This window comes from Diachasma alloeum, unplaced genomic scaffold (genome assembly GCF_001412515.2).
Source record: "Diachasma alloeum isolate Michigan unplaced genomic scaffold, Dall2.0 Dall_scaffold_00741, whole genome shotgun sequence".
Classification (NCBI taxonomy): Eukaryota; Metazoa; Arthropoda; class Insecta; order Hymenoptera; family Braconidae; genus Diachasma; species Diachasma alloeum.
Genome location: NW_021680871.1, coordinates 75,049 through 94,095, shown reverse-complemented (window position 1 = coordinate 94,095; position 19,047 = coordinate 75,049). Strand labels below are relative to the sequence as shown.

Here is a 19,047-nt window from a genome sequence, read left to right as displayed (position 1 = left end):
AGTGGAAGTCGGCAAGCTCTAGGGGAGCGCCATTCGGCTATAGGGCCGCCACGAAATCTTGCTCCTCCTGGGAGACTTCCTTCGTACTGCTGGAGGGTGCGGAGCTTGGCTCCTCCGTCTTCACCACGCCTGACTCTCGGGGTGCCGGGCTTCGTCTTCGGGGTTGCGGTGACTCGTGTGGACTCTCCGAAATGTCTACAACCTCTAAGGGAGTGTTGGAAGTCGGTGCTGTCGATTTCGAGAATAGAGAAAAGCACGAAGAGTTTGTCCCGATGGGTGGCCACATCTACGTGGAAGTGTATAACCCAAAAAAAATTTTTTTTTTTGAGTAGACGTGCCGATCGGCCGCTTGTGAAGCGGAAGGGTTAGGTATTAATATCTAGCCGTGAAAAGATCACGGAGACAGCGTTTGTTATCACGCTAAGTCGGGCAGCGACGGGCGATATGGTTTCAAATCCTGTATCGACGACTCGCCTTGGTCCTTGCCAGAGAAGTCCGCGAGCTGATATCGTACTCGGGATATTGTTTTCTGGACGATAAAAGGCTCATCAAAGGGAGGAACCAAAGCCGCTGAGAAACGCTTAGCGGCGTTGGACAAGGAGTGAGTTCGTCGCATGACGAGATCACCTTCCTCGAACTCGACGTCTCGGCGACGGAGATTGTAATGGTGCGCCTGTTTATTAGACGATTCCCGTAAGGCGTGGGTGAGGGACTTACGGAGGGTTTTCAGCCTCTTCATCCGACCTACCCATTCCAGGGGTTCGCCAGGGATGACCTCGACGTCTCCTTCGAGTTGTCGTCGAAGGGAAACCGCAGCAAGAAGATGCCGGCCAAAATTGGCAAAAGCCGGAGTGGTTTGGAGGGAACTATGTTCCGCCGTATTGAATGCAAAACGGAATTCATGTAAGTGCGCGTCCCAAGTTCTGTGGTCGCCCTTCATGAAGGCTCGCAACATCATTTTGAGAACGCGATTGACCCTCTCGACGGGATTTGCCTGGGGATGGTACGGCGGGGATGTTTCGTGTTTCAACCCCGTGTGGGCCGCCAGGGCTTGAATCTCCCGATTTACGAACTCCGATCCGTTGTCGGTAAATAGGACGCGGGGTCCCCCAGCGAGAAATGATAACATTTTCTACCTGCTCCCGAATCGCCTTGCCAGCGGCACGCCGGAGAGGAATGATCTCTACCCACTTCGTAAACAGATCCTGTAACACGAGTACGTAGGAATAGCCGGTTTTACTCGGAGTGACAGACCTAACGATGTCGGCAGCCACGGTGGTCCAAGGACACTGGACTACGCGTCGGCCCATGTGACCCTGCGGCAAAGCATTTTCCACCTTGCAGCGTTGACAGGTATCACAACGGCTTACGAACGAAACCACGTCGCGAAACATGTTCAGCGAGTAGTACGACACATAGAGGCGACCATATGTTTTGTCAACCCCTAAATGACCTGCTTGGGGAAATTCATGACACTGAGCCATTGCCTGCGAACGTAGTGCGCAAGGAAGTACTAACTTCCACGCACCGAGATCCACCATCTCTAGTGTAACGAAGTCGGAGGGTCGGTGAGTGTACAACCATCCGTCCTCAATTTTCCAGTCCGGAAAGAAGTCTGAAGCACGCTGTACGTTACGATACTTGCGTGAGTACCACTTATCAGTGGAAATTTGTGCAACTTCAATCGTCTCACAGTCCTCGCTTTCGCCCTCGAGAGCGTGGGATAACGCATCAGGAACATGGTGCAGAGCACCCTTCCGATGGATAATATTAAAATCATACTCGAGGAGGCCAAGGGCCCATCGAGCTAGCCTACTGGTAGGATTGCGGAGATTATGTAACCAACGTAAACTACTGTGATCCGTGATTACCGTGAAGGAGTAGCCCTCCAGGTAACATCGGAATTTGGAAATAGACCAAATAACCGCGAGCTATTCCAGTTCAGTGACTGTATATTTCTTCTCAGCGGAGGTGAGCGCTCCACTCGCGTAGGCGATTACTCGTTCTTCTCCACTGATGACTTGGGTAAGAACAGCCCCTAACCCTACAGTACTCGCATCAGTCTGTAGGGAGAAAGGTAGCCCGAAGTCGGGACAGGCTAACGTCGGTGAAGACGTTAGATGCACCTTCAGTGCGGTGAAAACGAAATCATGGGCCTCAATCCACTCCCACGGCTGGTTTTTCCGGGTCAGCCAAGTTAGAGGTTCCACAATGGTAGCGAACTGGGGAATAAACCTACGGTACCACGCAGCCATACCGAGGAAACCCCTGAGCTGCTTCAAGTTCCGCGGTTGCGGAAACTCCAAAACAGGGGCGATTTTATCCCGGTCTACCCCGAGACCGGAGCTGTTGACAATGAATCCCAGATATTTCACCTGGGAGCAACAGAATTCGCTCTTTTCGGGATTGATCGTAAGACCGGCGTTCTTGATTCGCTCAAGAACTTTACCGAGTAATTCGAGATGTTCCTCGAAGGACTCCGAGACGATGATAGTATCATCAAGGTACACAAAGACCTTTGGGTACATATCTTGACCTATCAATCGATCCAAATGACGTTAGAATGTCGCGGGCGTTTGTTAAGCCGTATAGCATACGGAAAAAATGATAGGAGCCGCGGCCGGGGACCACGAACGCGGTAATTTCCCTGGAGTCGGGATCCACAGGGATCTGGAAGTACGCTTGACTAAGGTCAAGTGTGGTAATGTAATGGGCCTGGCGTAATTCGTCCAGGATGCCGGTCATGTTCCGAATAGGATAGGCGTCTTTCTTGGTGATTGCATTCACTTTCCGAAAGTCGATGCAAAAACGGTATTTCCCGTTAGGCTTTTTGACCATCACGATTGGATTACACCAATCGCTTTGGGATGGAACGATAACTTCGTTATCTAACATTTCTTTAACCTCCTCCCACATGATCTGCCGTATGGCAGGAGTCGTATGGTAAGGCCGTTGCCGGATAGGAGGATGGCCATTAACATCAATAGGATGGGACGCGAGAGTCGTAACTCCCAGCTTAGCCTCCTTTTTCGGGAGGACCCTATCAAGGAACTCCTGAGCTGTTGCTCCAGGGATTTCTCAATGGTACATAACCCGCAGCACATAGTGAGATGCTGAACCTGATCCACAGGAGTGAATCGGAACCGTTCATCCGGTTTATCCCGGTAATACCAAGTTTGGTCGAAGAAATCGATGACGATTCTTGCCGACACAAGGAAGTCCATTCCAATGATGAAGGCCTCGGATAACGACGGCATGATGACCGCGTTAAGTGGAGTATTTCGCCCTTCAAGGTCCACGATGCACGCAGCCGTATGTCGGACGATTTCGATTTTGCCCCCCGCCGTGATTACTCGTTTCTCCGGGATGCCCAGTAACGGGATTTTAGCCTTCTCAAACAGAAGGATGCCAGACATACCAGCGAATGACCTAGTAGTCCCCGAATCTACTAACACTCGGACTCTAAGGCCACCGATAATGATGTCGACGTAGAAAGCCAAAGGGGTGTTATCCGAAACCCCATGTGCCAACACATCGTTTGGGGGCATGGGTTCCGGTTTCAACAAAGAGCACGGATCGGTATCCACCTTGGATAGGTCCACGGGTGGAAGTCGTGGAATCGAGGGTTCCTCCTCACTTAATTGCTGCTGTGCAGAAAGGATACATGCAGCACAGGTATGAGAGGCCGGTTTAGGGACGGGTGGACGTGGAGGAGCATGTATCGGATTTACGCGCCTCTGTACCCGTTTTCCGGTCGGCCGGAGTTACATAAGAGGCAGTTGAGAGTGGTTACTCCCGATTTGCGGCATCCCTAACAAAAGATCCTACGCGACTCAGGACATTCTCTGTGATGGTGCCCTACGCCATTCCAATTCCAACATAACAAGTTACTTGAACTAGGCTGCTGGAGTGAAGGAGCATCAACGGGGCCACTTGCAGCGAGAGCTGCTGAGGGGGTCGGAGTAGTACCAGCAGGAGGACCAGCTGGTCCTGATGCGGAAGGGGCTGGACTGCGAGCACGCCTCTCTCGAGTACGGGGTCGGGCTTGAGTATTGCCCTGCCAAGCCAACGGTTTGGCTGGATTTCTATTAGTGACCCGAGGGGGAAGGGAGGAGGGCCCATGTGCCGCGTCAACCGCAAGGTACTCTTCCTCATAGAGACCCTGGGAATCCTCTTCGTCCTCATCTACACTTTCCTCTTCGAAGGAAACCGCTCGAGCGGATGGAGTCCTGAACGACACAGAAGGTCGATGGAAAGGAGGACGCGCTGGTGAGCGCAGTGGGCGAGCAGGGCGATAAGCCAGGCTTGGGCATATCGAATGTTCCGGCCTTGGAGGCGGATACCTATCAGCAGCCTTCTCGTAAATTTTCTCGAGGCGCTTAACAGCCTTCTCCAGATCATCCGTGGTCATATTGTCACGAAGAGCGACTCCGACCTGGAGATTGAAAAAGAGTTTGCGGCGGGTTTGGACCACTCGATCCAACTCAGTAACCGTAGGTACAATACGCATATAGTACCCACGGATACATGCGAAATAATTGTTGACCGACTCATCTTCTGCTTGAGGGCGGAGCGCGAGTTCTTTGCGGATAGCCGTTTGGTAATCAGGGTCCGTAAACGTGGTTTAGAAAATTTCTCGAACTTGTTCCCAAGTTCGGAATTCAGGGAGATGACCCCGATACCAGGTTAACGCAGAACTGGACAGAAGGAACGGAATGCCTCTGATTTTTGGGGTTATTTCCGGCTCAAACCCGGCTCCGATCACACTGGGCATCGGCTCATTATGTTTGTTAAAGAGCTTTTATGAGAATCTATCGGAGGGGATAATTAATCACGTTGAATTGTTAGAGCACGTCCATTCCCGTTACACGTGGGTTTTCGCGCGTAAGAAATTCCACTCGTATTCAAATTGAGTTGGTTCGCGCAGATAGTTAATTAAAATTATGGTTTGTAGATCGATGTCTTCGGGGGGCTTCCCTGAGTAATCCATCTCAGGGTTTCCGAAAATCCGCTCCGCCGATTTCCGGATATTCCATTTTTGGTTTTCATAAATTTCCAGCCCATTCTCGCTGGCATGTACACCGTGTATTTCCGAGTGAGAATTTCCCCCTCTCGACTCCCCTCAGATACCCATCCACGTTTACACGTGGCTATTCTCGCTTCACGCGGGCATTTTTAGCGTTTAGCATTCCGCTCGGGGATTAACTAACCTGAGGCGGCTAATTGTTTAGGGAAAATTATTTTTTGGGTATTGTTGTCTTCGGTTGACTCTCCCGGACATTTTGTCTCAGGGTTGGTAATTTTTGAATTTGCCATTTTCGAGTTATGGCAAGTTGAGTTTTGCGGAATTTCAGCCCGTTTTGGCTGGTATGAAAAATCGATGGATGAATACGGTCTCCTCTCTCTCGCTCTCATTGTCGCTCGCGTACCTTTCCCTCCGAAATTCTCGGAATTCTCGAGTATTTAGGGATTAGCGTGTATTTCTACTCTCACCAAATGTTTATTTCGGCATATGTGAAGTATTTATCGACGATATTAATTTCTTCGAATATTTTTTGTCAGATTGGACTATTTTCTATCAGAGTGCGGAATTTATATTATGATTATTATTATTGTCAGTATTGTTGGTGATTAATTGTGGATTTTTCTTTTTTTATATTTTTTTGAGAGAATTGAAGTGTCTTTTTTTTTTTGTAAAATTGGTGATTCTTGAATTTCAATAGTGAAACCAGTAAGGATAATGTCGATCTCCTTTTTTTTTGCTGTTTTGTAGTTTTGACCGCCCCATTAACCCGTTTCCACCTGAAATCCACCCCTCTCTCCACAACCTACCACACTGTGCGAACCAAGGACCGTTACCTTTCCCCAAAAATTTAGTTTCCTCCCTTTTTTTGTACGTTTTAGAGTTTTTCGAATTGGTAGAGTTGATTTTGTAGATTCCTCCGGTTTGGTAATTCCGGTTAAAAATTACCTGGCGCCCATAGATTTCTGCATTTTTGAGTTTAACTAGATTCAGGGGAAGAAGGGCGAAGGTAATAGGCATTTTAACCTCCAAAAAAAATGTCACGTTAAAAATGGTGCCCGACGTGGGGCCCCGAGGTTATTGGGTGCGAAAATTCAGAAAAATTTTGGTTAGTTTAAATTTTTTGCGTTTCTTTAAGAATTTTTCGTTCTGAACTTTTGCGAATTTGAGAATTTTCGGGATTTTTGTTGCATGGGGCTTCATTTGACCCCACTCAAGTTGAGGCTTCGAAATTGCGACTTAATTCCTATTTCTCTCTTATTTTTCGATCCCGTGATGATCTCATCGCGTCGGAATTTTGTTTTTCGTAACCCCTATTGTTCCACTTTTCTTTTGTTCCGAGGCTTCGCTCCTCGGCTATTACTAGGCAGATCCCTTCTCATGGGTGGGAGCGAGATGGCTTACGGTGACATCAGCGATGATGTCATCGGATTAAATTCATTCGGGACAAATAGAGAGGAATTTCTTTTGTCCTGGCTCCCTTGGCAATAGTCAAGTGGTGAATTTCGAGCGCCTGGGTAGCAAAAGGCGTCGGTTGTTAGGTAGAGGGGGGAAGGTTGACGCCTCGCGTGACTTCCCCCACTCCCGTGTTCACGGCTCACACTCTCCTCGCTGGGGAGAGTTGACTCGTGGTAGGAGGGGAGTGAACCCTCACTCTACTCAGGCGGTATATAGGGAGGCCTCCGGCCCGAGTCCGATTACTACGTTTTAGGGATGCGCGATACTCACTGATGAATCGAAATCGTGGATATCGATACAAATCGGAAATATCGATATAAAAGAATCGATTCTTGGAAAAAAAATATCCTCGTATCGATATATCGATATCATGTTTTCCTTTTTTAACAAAATTAAGAACAAGATTTTTTTTCTTGAAAATTCCTAAAAAAAACTAATAATCTATTCCTGCGATATGTTTGCGTAGCCGATATTGGCTCTCTCGATTAGAATGATGGTCACAGGGACTGAGTATTTCCTGGTTGATAAGTAGCAACCAGAGTTTAAGGGATAAGAATTAGTAGGGGTCCGCAAGATGATGAACTGAAGAATGAGGAACAATCGGAATGATATATCGTCGCATTAAAATCAAAGGGGTGTAAGTTCCATTTCTCTGAGATTTTTTTTCTCTTAATACCAAAGGGGCGTTTTTTTTCCTTCGAAATGGAGATTTCTCAACTTATGAAAGGTTTTTTGTGGACAAATTTCTGAAGTGGCAAATGGACGTAAGTCCGACCAGCAAGTACTGAAGGGGCGTATCTCCAGCACATACGCCTCTTTCTTTTTATACTTTTTGTTTCTTTTCTAGCTCATATTGAGAATGAATAATTCCAAAGGGGCGTAACTCAGGCACATACGTCTCTTTGTTTTTGAAGCAATAATCACAGAGGGGCGTAACTCCAATATATATGTCCCTTCATTTATTACTGTTCGTTCCTATTGATTCATCAAGTATAAATGGAATCACATGCACTACAGCCCTAATAATAAATAATATTTGATTCTACATTAACCTCCCCTCCCGCCCTCTCATCATGAATGTTCAAATTATTTCCCTTTGATTTTTTACTTGAATGAAACAATTTCATGAGAAATATCGGTAACTAAACTAAAATTTTCTAAAATTTTCTTCTAAATTTAGTGGATTTCATTCATTAATTTGATTCATTTTTTTTAATTATGACTGCGAATTTCAGTAAATTATCTGTATGAATCTTCGAGTCGTGACTGCGAAATACGAATGCGATCTGGTTCTTCATCATCTACCAATTTGGTCAAGGTTTTTCGAGAAGGTGCCTGATAATGTGAAACAACTACTTTGAGGAAGTTTTTGAAGCCCGTTCTGTTAACTATATTGAAAGAATCTTTATCTTGGGCTATCAGGTAAACCAAAACATTGGTGATTTTGTCTGCATTGATTTCTCCAGTCAATAAAGAATTGACTTTATTGAAGCATTCATCGATCCGAGGCAATGAAATCTTCGACACTAATTTTTTTCTCTTTTAGATGGATTCATCACGGGCATCACCAGTTGATTCCCCACTAGACTCTGATGTTAACTGTCTCCTTTTGTTTCTAGCACTCGAAACTAAATCTAAGGAGCTATGGTGTGAATCTAAATGCTTTTGTAGATTTGATGTTCCACCGGAATGTACCACAGAGGCATTACAAAATGTACAGGTAGCATGTCTGGTAGTTTTATCGATGAAATAATACCATACTGAACTCTGTGAGTTGTTTTTTAATATACCACCCTCAGCAATCTTATTCGATAGAGTTGGTGTGATATTGTCATCGGTGTTATTCCGTTGGTTCTCATGTTGTCTGTCAAAAGATGAATTCTAACTGCTGCTGAATGCATCACTCAGGGATGTTGGAGATTGAGGATTCAAAGTGCTGCCTGAAGTCATTGAGTCATCAGAGCCACTGTCATGAAGAGATCGAGAGAGATGGCTCTTGGAGAGTGGTCTATTTGGCCGTGCAACTTCTCTGAAGTCAACTTTATCTGTTGATCGGCGTAAAAAACAAATCGAGTTTCTATTCACACTCTCTCCTGTCCCACCTGGACTGTACAGTGATTCAATGAACCTCCAAGTATATGCGTCGTCATCTAAAATAATATTGGGAAAATTATTTTTCGAAAGAATCCAATAGTACGTGCAGAAAACCATTTGATGATAGTGATATTTATGAATGAATCAGGAAGTACTTACATTTCAATTTGAGAAATTCCACTTGTTTCAGTCCAGTTCTGGCAAAACAATGCTCTTCATTAATACGAAAATATATCGTATTTTCTTCAAGATCTGCTTAATCAGAGGAAATAATTAATTAATTGAATTTGTTCTATGAAAACTGGTTCAATTAAATATATGTAGAAATACAACGTCAACATGAGGTTAGAACTTTCGCAAAGACTGTGTGTTCCACTCAGAACAGACACTAAAATCTGTCTTACCGTCGTTCTCATCCATTTTTATCAATTCAGCTATAAACAATTGATAACGTATCAGGATTTTTCTTTTCGATTATATTTTATCAGTTGTTCACTTTAAAAATTTGCTTCATTAACGACCCGTCGTCAGATTCAGCTTTTGATGGTTATGGCCGTGTACACCCAGTGCGTGAACAAGGCACATTTTCACCCAACCTTAACTGTTTAGGAATTAATGTAACTGGGTGTAGATGGGGTCAATGAGATGAAAAATTTTTTGGTACAATTTCTTTTTCGCTATTTTTTTTTCACCTCAAAAGGGTAGAAACAGTAGTAAACAATAGAAAACGTTTAAAAAAAAATATCTCAATTTTGATATTTGTGGAAAAAAATCGAATATAGATGTATCGACCATCGAGAATATCGTCTCAAAAACCCGATATATCGATCCCAAAAATCGGACCTTTCGATATATCGACAGGCATCGCGCATCCCTACTACGTTAACGGCTCCCAAAGTGATAAGTTCTATTTGAATTCGGAGTTGAGGACTTTTTTTTATTGAGTTATTGCGTTTTCGGACTTCTTAACCTTTAGATCAATTTTGAGTTTTGAATCCGTTTGAGTCGTGCCGAGGCCTAGTGAACCCCTCCGGATTATTGGATTATTTGGGATTAATTCTTCGATCTTATTGGACAACTTCAGGCATTCAATCCCAAATTATTAACATCATTATTACTATTATAACTATTCCAGTTTTTTTTTCTTCTTCTTCCCTTTTCTTTCGGGAAAAGGTTATTTTATTGCAATCCGTTATTTGCTAACGGCTTCAATCGATTCTATCGATTTCCTCATTGAGTTTTACACATTGAGCTTAACTGACTTCTCCGAATTTACGTCGGACTTTTTTCAATCTACATATTGGTCCAGAATTGTTTCAATTTTGGTCAAGTTTCCCCTACTCCAAATAAAAATTTCTTTGGGCTTATATAATAATTTATGATTCTTGATCGGTTTAAAGAAAAATGGACGATCGAAAGTCGAACGATCCCACTCCACCTCTTAACGAGGATGGAACTCCTAGGGAACCATCTACGGGTGAGCTTCCCCAGGGCAACAGATCCACTGCCCGTGGTGGACCTCCCGGTACTACTAATCCTAGTACTGAGGCCTCCATTCCTGGTGATAGTATTTCCGGAGCTGCAACTTTTGGGGTTGCTACCGGCAACCAATCCGTCCAAACCGATGGCCCAGCTGTGGAGACTCTCGTATCCCCCAAGAGGAAATATACGAGAAGGACCACAGTCCCCACCGCGAACCCAAAGGTCAAGGTTACGCGGTGCGGTTTCACTAGGAGTGAGACTATTTCCGATGTCGATGCTTCCGATGCGGCTTCCGTTTCATCGGCGTCCAGCCACGGATCCATCCGAGTCGTTGGCACGGAAGATCCAAACTTGGTTAACCAAGATGGCACTCCAGACGAAGAGGCAATCGCTCTGGCCTATAATCGCATCCGCTTGGGGAATGTCCCAAACGAGAGGCGCCCTCCTCAGGGAGTATATCCAGGGATTAATCCTGGGTTCCTTCTCCAGCCACCAATGTGGTCTAGCCAAAATCCTCCGCAACAAGGATATGATCCTTTTGCCGCAGGAAATCCCCAACCATCGGGGCTACCCCATTATCCTTTTGCCGCAGCAGAAGGCAATCCACCGCCGCCAGGGGCACACCCCTACGCCGCGTGGCCATCTTATCCCCCCTATGGGAGAGGTGTTCCTCAATCACAGGGACAAAATCCCCCTAACACAGGGCAGGTTCCTCCCACATCTGGGGAGCGAAATTCCTTGAATGAGAGACAAATCCCACACCCTCAGGGTGTGGTTGGTCATTTCCCGCGACGGGTGATTCCCGTTGACGAGGACTTCCACTTCTCTGATGGGGAGAGTAGGTCAAATCGCAGGGGACCGAAACCCTTGAAGCCAGTATCCCTACTAAATTCGATGAAGAAATGGGACGCGAAATTCTCCGGTCTTCCTCACGAAGGCGTGGAGTTATTCCTGACTAGGATTGAGGAAGGTCGATCCTTACAACCTATCCCTGATGATTTAGAGGCATGTGTAAACGTGGATGGGTATCTGAGGGGAGTCGAGAGGGGGAAATTCTCACTCGGAAATACACGGTGTACATGCCAGCGAGAATGGGCTGGAAATTTATGAAAACCAAAAATGGAATATCCGGAAATCGGCGGAGCGGATTTTCGGAAACCCTGAGATGGATTACTCAGGGAAGCCCCCCGAAGACATCGATCTACAAACCATAATTTTAATTAACTATCTGCGCGAACCAACTCAATTTGAATACGAGTGGAATTTCTTACGCGCGAAAACCCACGTGTAACGGGAATGGACGTGCTCTAACAATTCAACGTGATTAATTATCCCCTCCGATAGATTCTCATAAAAGCTCTTTAACAAACATAATGAGCCGATGCCCAGTGTGATCGGAGCCGGGTTTGAGCCGGAAATAACCCCAAAAAGGGGAGAAATCCACTCGAATAACCCAACAAGAATCACGAAAACCACCCAATCATGAGTGAAAGGGGGGGATCGGCACCTCACAATTGAATTATTCTTCACAAGCACCGTTTTAACGGAATAAAATGCGACGTACGGGGCTGAAGACCCCGTAGNACTCGAATAACCCAACAAGAATCACGAAAACCACCCAATCATGAGTGAAAGGGGGGGATCGGCACCTCACAATTGAATTATTCTTCACAAGCACCGTTTTAACGGAATAAAATGCGACGTACGGGGCTGAAGACCCCGTAGTCGAATAACTAAATGCCGAAATGAATTCGGAAAAATAAATAAACCCAACTAAAAACTCACTTTGGGTTTCTTACCCCTCTTTGGGGTGTTCTTCGCCATCGTGTAGACACAATAATCCAAATATAGCCACTATAATCCTAAGATAGGCACTGTACTGGCACTATTTCCGATGAGGTCAAGGGCCAACGCCGAAGTGCCGAACTCAGGAGCGTCTCGAGACAGCTCAGAGCGCGGAATTCACCGCTCAATCACCCGAATTTTGATTGGTGCGGACACGCCCCTCGAAAGTGCGAATCTAACGACAATTAATCATGACTCTCACGACCTGGCGCGATTATTCAAATCTCATCTAACTCTTTACTAATCATCTAACACAAAACTAGTTCCTTTTTACTAATTATTACGCGAGACTAGGCCGAACTGATTGTCGTTCGGATAATTACTAAGGGTCTTTAGCGCTTCCCACGGATCGGATCTCCGGGATTTTCGGGGTTAAAAGACAGGTGACCGGCACTTGCTATTACTTCACTATTAATTCATTCTCAGCTCATTTTTCTCATCGAAACCCAAAGGCAACCTGGCGATTCGTTGAAGACGATGGTTGCACTCGCTCCAAACGACCTTCCACCCAGAACAAAAAATGTAACCAATTAACCCCTGAAAATCCAATGAAATCGGAGCGCCGGCATTTCAGCCGGACCTAATCGATTACCCGCAAGATTAACAATAGGGTGAACCCCATAAACACAACCGGATGACTCTATAATTTTGGCCCTTTTTCACGATAATTTTTCTGGGCCCTCAAAGACGCGTAATTACTAGTCTTTATCAATAAACGGAACCGATAACTCCAACCAGAAATAAGCCACTCGGAAGTGGATGAGGGACTCTCACTCTCTCGCTCTAGGATTCTTACTCACGGATTTCAATTCAACGTTGTAGGAGTCTCGCTGTTTCCAGATCGTTTTTAGTGTTCCTAACGAACATCCCCACATGTTCGTTACAATATATTATACCACTAGTCATTGACACTGACCAAGTATGAGTGCCGTCGGAGTCGAATCCGTCGGAGTCGCGAATTCCTTCGAAGTTGGTGGACCCATGGTCAAACTTAGTCAGACGATGATGACTGATCTAATTGATGCGTAGGACCTGATAATCTAATGAAGTCTTTGTTGGTCGCTGGTCAAAATGGGCAGTACGATTATGTGACACGCAATATTGGTTTGATCGCTGGACGGAGGTTCATTTGCTGGACAGAAGTCTCTTCGCTGAGCATAGGTTCCTTTGATGAGTAGAAGTTTCTGTTGGCGGTTTAGTGATCCTCTAATCATAGTCCGTTGAAGATACCGGTTGGTACTAGTTTGGAAGACAATCTTCATGATTCCTCATCAACGTGTCTGATTCCGTGGGCACGTTGAGTATTAAGATGGTCCAGCAGATGAGCGATAACGTCTCGCGATGCCTTATCAACGCAGTTTCAATTATAAACCAATCAATCGATGTCCTCGGTGGTCCTTACTCCCCTGTATAGATGAAATTTTCTGTGAAGTTTGATCTCAATTGAGCTGATGTTCGACTACTTGTGTATAGGCTACGCAAGTTCAAGACAATGTTCTAGACGTAGAACGGACGTAGAATGTTCCGTTGTCTTTTCAATACGAATGGCCTTTTTATTTAGCTACGGCTTGGTTCACTCAATGGGGTCATGTACGCTAATCGTCGCTGATCGATGGTTTCCCTTCGAAATGTGTCAAGTGTCTCTGGTTTACATTTGTTCACGTTCTGGTCTGGTGTAACCTGAACTCAGAACTGACTTATCGAAGTTCAAATGAAGAGTTGATTGAGGAAGATCTATCGATGTATACTGGGCGAATTTTCAACACGATGATGTAAATGTAAGTACAGTCAGGAATCATGGAAGCGCAAATTTCATCGATTCCCAAAAGACTTACGCACAAACTGGGCTCGGTTCGATGATGAGGAGCGTAAATCTTCATCGAGGTCCGATAGCTTGTTGCAGGAATGATAAATACGTAGAGCTTTCCAAAGACTGAGCGATCTTGTGATGCGTTTTTAATAGCTGTTCAATAGAATTTCGGTCTCAAAAATTAAATGAGAGGGAAGAATAAGCGATTCATTTATCTTCCCCGCTGTCAACAAGTCAGTGCTGATGTATATTGCCAGGAATATGATAATGTTGTCCGGAAACAGTGTTTGATTGTCCAGAGTGTGCGCCAGGCCAGAAAGTTGGTGTTTTCATCTAGAGTCAAACGATTATTGGCCTAGCTGATCTGAGGGGCTACAAGAATGGATGAGGCGAGGCTCCAGGTAGGCTAAGCTCTGAGCACCAACTAAGATGAATGTACCTGGAGACACGTCAGACAGGCTAACTTGAAGTACTTCGGAAACCCTCAACCCTCACGATGCCTGCGAAACACGTGCCAAGGTCATCTCATCAGCATGGACAAGTGGTTAGCTACTGATCCAATGACGAAAAACAATTGAGTATACATGTAACATCTACCCGAAGGCCAATACGATGAATCTTTGAGCTGGTGTACCTCCTAGTAGAAGATCATCAATTTCATGTAAGGTTTCAATACTTAAGTGACTCCTTACGGTCTCGGCCCTAATCGGACCCGACGTCTTAATGGTGGTCGAGTCAGAGATCTTAACGTTGGTCACCTTGGAGGTCAGAACTGTGGACGGAGGCCTGAACCCTCCACAAATCGGTGATCTAAACCGCAGACACTTCGAAGATCTGAATGCTGGATGAATCGGTAGCCTTGACGTCGCACGAGTCACATGCTCGCCCGGTGATCAAGACGGAGGCCTTGACGTTGGTCGAATCAGAGGCCTAAATGGTGGACAATGCGGAGGCCTTGATCACATCAGAGATCTGAACTCATTTTGGAGGCCCGAATTGTTTGATTGTGTAAGCTCAAGGTGTGCGCATTACTGCTGGTTGGTGAGAACCGGCGAATGTGAGGTTTCGTGGGACTGTGTCGAGGAGGACTACGAGACGGAGTCGCAGATGGCGCTTGACGATTCTTATGCCCAAGGTGGAGAATAAAATAGGGCCTCTCCTTCCAGTGATGGCATCTGCAGGTGATCTGGCCCACCTTGAGGCTGTGTTTCCTCGTACAGCAGTAACGGACATAGAGCCGTTCAACTACTCCCTTTCTAGCGATGGGCGTCAGGCTCTTAAAATCATTACACGAGGCAAGGTAATGATCCCCAGAAGAGGCAGAACGAACCAGAGTATTATACCTTTCTTGCTTCTTCTTCTTGTATCTTCAAAGTGGACTGGATTTCGAGAGCAGGACGTATAGATTGACAACTGTCCATCTAAACATTATCAATTGCTTTGGACTGATCCATACATGCATACGCCCACATACACACAAAACAAATCAAAAAACATTCCACCGATCCGGCTGCAAGAACCAAAATGTTCGATGCCTTGTTATGATGGGAACATTGAGCGATGAGCAGAAAAAAACAGAGGATGTTTAAGGAGAGGAGTTCGAGGGTCTATAAATCAAGAACATTTTACGTTGGTCAAATAAGTCAATTTAATCACAATAAAAGTCACTGTATCCACTTGTCATAAATAAAGCGAAGAACAATAGTTTTTACGAGAGTAAAGTAATAAAGGAAAAGCGAAAGCCACGTGTGAATGATGCGAAGAAGAAATTGCAAATGAGAGCGATTAATAGCCCACGAGGTAGGAGGTGGCGATAATGGAGAGGTGTGAACGTCACCCTATTAAAATTGGAGTGTTGATATTGGGTACATGACACATGTCCATCACGTGGCGCTTCAGGTGCCAAAGATCAAAAGTCATCGCTCATCTTAGGTGAGAGATCAGATCAGCTGTGAGTAGGCCATAGATGCATGCAAGCGGAACGAGTATGTGTGCATGTGTGTGGGAGTATTTGATTAATAACCGAACTAAATAGATTATTTATGTTCAGTTGGATCCCATTAACTGGGATTACATATGAAAATAATAGAATATCGTTTATGATATAAAATTGAACTTCAAGAATGAAAACTTTTCCCGTGAAAAGATGTTCTGAACTGTCAGAGTCAATTCTTTGAATTGAAATAATCTTGGCAATATTTTCTAATTAAAAAAATCTCAAGTTCCTTAAAATCTATTCCTGGAAATCCATTCCTTCATCCTGTTATACTGGATTTTGATGCAGCACTGCAATACTCGTTCCTGAGCCATCATTGAAGTCCTGGATTTTTTAATTTCCTGTCTTCTGGGATTCTTAATCCGTTCCTCCAGAGTCATTCTGATATCCTTGCCCTTCTTGATAACGATATGTATTTCTGACGTCGAATTCATCCCGGTTGTCTTAATTCATGTGTCCCCATTGGATTCCTTGGATTCCCCGTTTCATGTTCTTCAGATTCCCATCACGTCACTCGTAGTGATGCTCTCAAGGTTGAAGAAGTTTTATTAATGAAATATATATTCCATTCACGATTTAAAATTCACATATCATTAAAAATATTAATCATTCATTATGATAATTTTTAAGAAAATAGTACCTATCGATTATCGCGTGTAAATTGGTGTTTATCGTGTTAAAAGAGCTGGTGATCATTCTTGTCCGGTTAAAAAATGTATACTTCCACCCGCCTGGACGAAAAAACTATTGGAAGTGTGTGAAGGTTGAAGTCCGAGGAGACGTCGAGGACTGCAATTACACGAGTCAGAAGAGATTTTCTTGACCCGCTTAATGCATAAACTAAACGAACTAAAATGCCTTTTTATGGAAATGCCTTTTTATCACATTGTCCACAATGTGATGAAAAAATTATCTTCCGCCGACAAATTACCCTTATTGCTAACAAACAGGTTCAAGTTTCGACGATTATTTTTTTCCATCATCCACTTTGAGAAGAGTATATTGTGCACCAAGGACAGACAGTCATGATATCACCACCTATGGTTCACCTGAAATCCCAACTATTTCCAAACATTGTGAAGTAGCCGATCCGTTCCTAGGAATTATTTAAAAGTAATTTTTCTTCGAAATTTCTTTTCTATAAACTGTGTCACTAATAGTATTCACATTACATTATTCTCTTATTTATAATGAACATGAAAAAACTTTATTTTGACAGACGATATTTACCGATTCTTAAAAACTTCCCTACGCGTTACATCCATGAGCCCTGGATAGCACCTCTGAGTATTCAGCGTGCGGCAAAGTGCATCGTTGGACGACATTATCCATTACCAATGGTGAACCACGGCCAAAGTTCAAGGACCAACATTGAAAGAATGAAACAAGTTTATCAACAGCTGGTCAAGTACCGGAGTGACGGTGAGTCAAAGACGGCCTTTGCAAAGTTACACTCTTTCTTCATTTTAATTCTAGTCCAGTTATAGTAGAGTTTTCGTCATCAGTACTTTTTCCAACTGTTAACTCACCTCAATTGATACCTGAAAGTTCCCTTTTGAATTATATTTATCCAATTTTCTCGTATTTGCTATCATAATTTACAATTAATTAACAGGAATGAAAATTTTGCACTGAACACATTTCAATCTCAAATCTCTTTGATCATGTTCCCTGCAGATAGCGGAGAAAATTGACTGTCGACGTACGTCGGGAATCTATATTGAAAAATGTATTGCAGATTTTGCGCCAAAGTGTCAGCCGTCATGCTACACTTCGTAGAACCCTTGCTGCATTCCATCCCCAGATGGCAATTACAAAGAAACCTAGTGGTTATGTTGTTAAATTTTATGATTTTGCATAAGCAACGGGAGAAAGTCAGATCAACAGGGAGTATTATGAAGGATAATCCAAGAATGAAAGAAAGGAGGAAAATTCTTCAACTTTTACGTATTATCGATTGAGATGAACATTTCACTACAATGATGATGGAATGGAAAAATTATTGCGACCAACCCTCCATTTACATTAATCAGTAATACCGCGAATACTAGAACAAAATTTCTGATGGATAAAATCTGATTTGCGAAGGCGGAGGTGCCAATATCCGCCATCAACTGATTGGAATTGTATTAAATATGATACAAGGGTTCTTAACGAATGAATTCTGGATGCAATTCAAAATCAATATCTTGTCATATCTGCCTGAAAGGTACACTTTTCGAAACGGTTTAGTGCAGGTAAAGCGGTTGTTTTTCGCACCCTCGTGCGCAAAAGCAACCATTTCACCCCCACTACTGTTCCGAATAGTGAACTCGGCAAGTACCACAAAAAATAGGATATGTTTCATGTACCTGCGAAAAAGTGGAACTCTATGCAGTAGTAACACAATACAGTATTCAGGTTGTATATCATGGATGATACGCTCATTCAAGATGCCTGTGAAGAACTTATATAAAGTATTCATGTACGTGATCGATCGATAATTCTCCAAATCGGAGAAGTGCCTCTTTTTCGGGAGCAACATACTCCTTCTCTCCACCAATCATTCAGGAAGAGGCTCAATGCCCTCGATGAATGCCGCGAATATCGGAGGTAGATAGCCATGCACAGAGGTAAATCTTTTCCACCAGAAGGCGTTGATGCCACGGGGCTCCGTAGCGGCATGGTTCTTCATGCCCCGGTATAGAGCTTGGACCTCTTTCTGCGTGACTGGTGCGAATTCCGAAAGCTGTCTACGATGCACCTGACAGAACTCCACAACTGAAATCCACAGCTCGCTCGAATTCGGACAGGAAGTCAGAATTGTCAACCACCCGACTTAACCACTTCTCCAAAGACCGCTTCGTGGTCCCTCCAACGCGCACTTTTCAACAAATTTCTTTTCACTTACAAGGAGGATAGCTTTATTCAACGTGTGATGATGGTAGCGCAAATTTGAAGAGATTTTATGAACGTAGATAGTGAATGCTTTACCACTGTTGATGAAATCAATCACCCATTGGATGCGCGATGCCTGCTTCCCCGCCTCTTCGATCTTGCCCTGAAGGTGAGCGATGCGCCTTCGTGTTTTCGCCTCAAACGAACTCACTCTGGGAGCTTGAGACTTCAACGGAAGAGCCGCATCGTACACAGTCTAGTTCAGGCGAAGCCAATTAATATCCTTAGGGTGGGTGGTAGATAGCGCCTCATTCTCAGATGACAGTTGTTTAGGCCGGAGATGAAACTTCCCGTTGATTCTCTCCCTTCTTGCCTTCATTCCTCGTGACAACCTCTGAGAGTCTTCACCTCTCTGTTGGGTCGGCTCCTCCAGCTGCAAATCATCACCCCCCCCCCCCCCCC

At 44.4% G+C, this 19,047-nt stretch overlaps 1 protein-coding gene across 1 annotated transcript in view; it reads left to right on the top strand.

Annotated features, from left to right (window-relative positions):
* Positions 1–19,047, top strand: part of LOC107044424 (cryptochrome-1) — a 29,674-nt gene that overhangs the window by 6,354 nt on the left and 4,273 nt on the right. The window contains exon 2 of the mRNA XM_015266293.1: positions 16,928–17,130. Within this exon, the coding sequence (XP_015121779.1) occupies positions 16,928–17,130 (203 nt within the window). The remainder of the gene's footprint in view (positions 1–16,927; positions 17,131–19,047) is intronic.